Here is a 4,752-nt window from a genome sequence, read left to right as displayed (position 1 = left end):
CCGCCGCTACGCGGACGTCATTGTGCACCGTCTCCTCTCCGCCTCGCTCGGTGGGTGCCGCCCGGCCGCTTGCGGAGCAGCTCTGGGTGGTGCGAGGGGAGGGGTTGGCTGTGCCCGGCACAGGCAGGACTGACAGATTCCTGCCTTGCCTGCCACGGGTGCTGGGTGCTTGGAGTCTGCGTCCCACGGGGCAGGTCCCTGGCACATGGGTGCCCTCAAATAGCAGGGACACGGAGGTGAGCTGGGCATCTGGATCCAGGGTGCCATGGCATGGCTCTGGAGCAGGAGGGAGCATGGGCACGTCCTTGTCACTTGTCCCCTTCCTAGGTGCCAGCTCCCCCATCAAGATGGAGAAAGAGGCCATCCAGAGACAGGCAGATCACTGCAACGACCGGAAGATGGCTTCCAAGAGGGTGCAGGAGCTCAGCGCTGACCTCTTCTTCGCCATCTTCGTCAGGGTAAGAGCCAAGACTATCTTCCCCTGAGGCATCTCTGGATTTCCCCATGAAGGCTCAGCCTAGATGCCACTGGGCAGAGGGCTGTGTGGCTGCCCAGCTGGCCTTGGGGAAAGCAAACAGTGAGGGGACGCACTGAGCAACCACCTGGAGGACCTGGAGACACTGGCTCCCCTTGGGGACAGCTGGATGGGGGATGCTGGTGGAGTGACAGCCCTGTCTCTTGGCAGGAGTGTGGTCCTCTGGAGTCAGAGGCCATGGTGATGGGTGTCCTGAATGAGGCCTTTGATGTCTTGGTGCTGAAGTTTGGAGTCCAGAAGCGCATCTACTGCAATGTAAGTACCTCACCAGTGTGAAATAGTGCAAACGCTGCCTCACCAGAGAGGGCTGCAGCAGCCTGGCATCATTGGAGGCAGTGGCTGCCCTGGTGCCCTTCTGTGCCAGCCCTGCAGCTGGCAGAGCTGCGCCCAAGCTGGGCTGGCCAGAGGGGAGGGAGCCTTCATGGGGTTTCCCCTCCATTCCTCGGCCCAGGCAGGCACAAGGGGCTGGAGGGGTCTGGAGCAGCCCGGTCTCTGAGGACCAGCTTCTCCCTGCTATGTGCTGGGGGTGATCTAGTCTAGGTAAAAGGGAATAAAGACAGATGCAGGGGGACAGAGATTAACACGGAGCTGAAGCGAGGAAAGGGAGTGAGGCTGGTTTTCATTTCATTTAATCAGACGGTATATCTGGGGCTGTGACGGCACCACTGTAGGCCAGCACCTGCAGTTAGTGACAGCATCTTCTCTTAATAACCTGGTTATATGGCTGGCAATGACATCTTTAAACAGGACATATAGCGTGATATATGGGCTGTTTGTGTATCGCAGCAGCCCCTGATTTACGTGCTAGGCTCAGGCTCACAGGCTGCTGCATCCCGTTGTTAAAGAGCTGCAGAGGCAGCGTGCCGGGCAAAAGCAGCGTCGTCCCCATCCGCAGGCAAAGTGGAGGGGGAGAGCTGAGTGGGGGGATGTTGTCAGGGCCACAGGCTGTTCCCAACACTCTTTTTGCCTGCAGGCGCTGCCCTTGCTGGGCTTCCACTTCCAGAAGGTGGGGAGGAAGCCAGAGCTGACGCTCATGTGGGAGCCGGAGAAGCCAGAGCAGGAATCTGTGCCCCAGGTAAGACCCCTCCAGCACAGGACAGGCTCACACCACCATGGGGCTGGCGTGGAGGCTGTGTGCAACATGTGGATCCCATGATGTCCACAGGGACAGGTCCAGGAGGCAGGACTGCCTTGCAGGCTGTCAGATCCTGCTCTCCCTCTGTGTCCCCTCCCCAGCGAGCCTGACCTCAGCCTCAACCTCCTCTGCCATCGAGCCCCACTCCATCCCATCACGGCCCCCGCATCTGACCCCTCCATGGCCTTCAGACTCTGCCCTGCCTGCTGTGTGCCCTGTCTCCCAATTCAGTTTCCTCCAGGAATTGAATTAACATGCTGTTTACTTCCTTCTTCCAGATCATCAATTAAGATGTTAAGTAAGATCAGGCCTAAGGCAGCTCCCGTCTAGACCCTTCCCGCCATCCTGGCATTCCTTGACCCCTCGCTGGCGCGGCCCTTCCTTTGGGTTTCCATCCCTGTGACAGGGTTGAGACCCAATTAGGAGGAATTTTTTAAGTCAGGCTTCCTGAGATGCAGTGTCAAATGGTTTAACAGCATCTAGAAATCTCTCTCTTGTGTCCCTGTTATCTATTAACTTGGTAACTCAATCAAAGGGAGCAATCGCATTTGTCTGGCTTGATTAAGTGGTGCTTCTTTACCAACTTTTGTCTGGCGTCGCTATAAAATCACAGCTGTGTTGACTGCTGTGATCCCTGCCTGCTGTCCGAGCTGGGGCGGGAGGGCTGAATCCCAGCCTCTCCCTGCACCGCTCCAGGACCTCTACGCTTGAACTCCATTTCCAACCAAGCCCAGCACAACCCATCCTTGTTCACCTAGGACTCCCGATACAGGACTGGGCTGACCCTCCCAGCTGGTCTGAGGCATGTCCTGGGGAGTCCTTTCATTCCCAGGGGAGATGTTGCGGTCAGAGCTGGCTGACCTCCCCGACTGCTGCAGGCATTTCTGCAGGCCTCCCTCCCTTTGAAGCTGAGCTTTCCTTTCTCAGCTTGGCTCAGAGAAGCCCCCTGGACGTGGCCCGAAGTGGCCTTGGTTCCTCCTTTCCTACAGGAGCGGGTATCACTTACACCCTAGCAGGGACCTGCATGAAAAATGACGCCCCAGCATGAGCAGGGCCCATTTTGGTTAGGCAAACATTCGGCGGTAGAGGAAACTCCTCCACGAACCCTCCACACCTCCTAAGAAAACACCAGAGCTCCCCCCTGGGAGCAGGCTCTGAGCTGTCCTCCGAGCCAGCAGATCCCCGAGTTGATAAACCTCCAGCCCCGGGATGAGCCAGATCTCCGGGAGCCATGCCGAACCGTGGGAGATGTCACCCGGACGCTCTGCGGCACCGAGCACCCCCAGCTCCCCGCTTAGCCTCAGCACTTGGCTTCTGCTTGCCGGTTTGGCTCAGCCTGGCCAGGCAGCGGGAACATCGGGGAAGGCTGTTTGCAGGAATGTGTGCAGGGGTCTGGGCTGGCTGACCCTGCCACGGAGGGGAGGTGTTGCCCCCATCTCTCCCCGAGCTCCAGGAGATGGCCAGGACCTCAGTGGGCATTACTCAAGGCTTGAGTATGAAGTGGATCTAAGACTCCTGGGATTTGATGTGAAATCGTGCTGTTCCCCGGTGGTTCAGCAAAGAGATGAGGCAGGATTGCAAGGGAGAACCCTGATAATCCCCATTTGACTCCCCCAGACATGGGGGGGCTGCCCCATGGCCACCACTCACCACACTCCTGCTAGCTGGGGCGGGCAGGGGGTTGCTGCTAGGTAGCCAGCAGCTATCTGGGCAGCCGTCTGCAAAAGGATTTCCCTGAGGTTTGTTCCTCGCTGGCCACTTTGATACGTTTAAGTCTCAATGAGATTTTCCTGCTCTGAATGATTAATCTGGAGTGGCTGGCGCTAGATGAGCTGGGAAGGGTTTGACAAGGTTACGCCGGTGGCTCTGTGCCCACTCCTCCTGCGGGCCAGCCCTGAGCAGATGGCCCCATCGAGCCCTGCCGCAGCGCAGGGCTTGGGGACGGGCTCTGGCAAGCAAAGTCCCTGAATGCCTGGCCATGGCCCCGGGGCAGCCCCTTCCCGGTGTCCCAGCCAGCCCGTTAACCGTGCCTCATGGATAGACCTGGTCGATGCTTTACGCTTCTAATCCGCACAATTGCACGCAGAGGTGGAGTCAGGGGACCAGGGAGGTGGCAGCAGGCAGCGGCACATTCCTGAACAGGAGGGAATGATTTTCTGGGGTCTTTATTCCCTTGTGTGTCTCTTATCCATCATGCTCCCTTCCCGGGTCTCCTCTTGCTGTGGGGGCACTGGGGGGGGGTGTCGTTCCCTCCTTGCAGGATGCTGAGAAAATGCTCAGCGTCATGTGGAAAACCCTTCTCACCACAGCTCATCATTGGCGCTTGGCCAAGTTGCTTCATTAAGGGATGATGTGCATTCTCTGGCTGGAGAAGGGAGGCATGGACGGGCTTTAGGGGAGGTTGGGACCCAAAGCCGAGGACACGATCACCCACACTCCTTCCTGGACTGTGTGGAGAACAAGAAAGGCTCGTTTAGGTCGGTTTGGGTTCCCTGGCTGGCTTCGCAGCCCAGTGGTGTTGCCCTTGAAGATAACTGCATCCAGCCCCAGTCCCAAGGGCACCCTGGACCCCAGCAGAGCTATCTGAAGCCGTCCTGCCCCACTCCCTGCGGGTGCTGCAGCAGAGGCAGCAAAAGCCAGTGCGGCTCTAAGCAAACCCTGGTCTGATGCCAAGACACCTACAAAACCCTCTTCGTCTTTCTCTCCCTTGCTGAAGGTGATCACCATTTTCACGCTGGTGGAGGTCATGCTGACGTCGGACGGCATCCCGCTCAAGTACAGCGCCCTGCTCAAGAGACCGAGCTCGGAGAAGTGAGCACCCTGGGCTGCTTGTGCTCCCCGCTGCCAACGCTTGCTCACCACACTGGCACCTGCCGGGGTCGGAGGGGACCCATAAGGAATTTGGGGGTTTGAGTTTTAAAACCAATGCCGTTTTATTTCTGGTTTGGATTTTAACGCCGTCTGGGAGCGGGGCTCAGGGCTTGAGCCTGCCCCAGGCAGAGCATTTCTACTCTTGGATATTTTTAGCTTGATGCCTTTTTTTTTTTTTTTAAGGCAGCGGTGTCTGTCCCCGGCCACCTTG

The 4,752-nt window shown here is 58.0% G+C and overlaps 1 protein-coding gene across 1 annotated transcript in view; it reads left to right on the top strand.

Moving 5' to 3' along the window:
• Positions 1–4,735, top strand: part of DIS3L2 (DIS3 like 3'-5' exoribonuclease 2) — a 196,733-nt gene extending 191,998 nt beyond the window's left edge. The window contains 5 exon segments of the mRNA XM_009323570.1: positions 1–50; positions 328–458; positions 686–790; positions 1,509–1,610; positions 4,387–4,735. The exon segment at positions 1–50 is cut by the window's left edge and continues 10 nt beyond it. Coding sequence (XP_009321845.1) covers positions 1–50; positions 328–458; positions 686–790; positions 1,509–1,610; positions 4,387–4,485 — 487 coding nt within the window. The 3' untranslated portion in view covers positions 4,486–4,735.
• Positions 4,736–4,752: the final 17 nt, after the last annotated feature.

This window comes from Pygoscelis adeliae, unplaced genomic scaffold (genome assembly GCF_000699105.1).
Source record: "Pygoscelis adeliae isolate BGI_AS28 unplaced genomic scaffold, ASM69910v1 Scaffold245, whole genome shotgun sequence".
Classification (NCBI taxonomy): domain Eukaryota; kingdom Metazoa; phylum Chordata; class Aves; order Sphenisciformes; family Spheniscidae; genus Pygoscelis; species Pygoscelis adeliae.
This window is presented reverse-complemented; position numbering and strand designations above follow the sequence as displayed.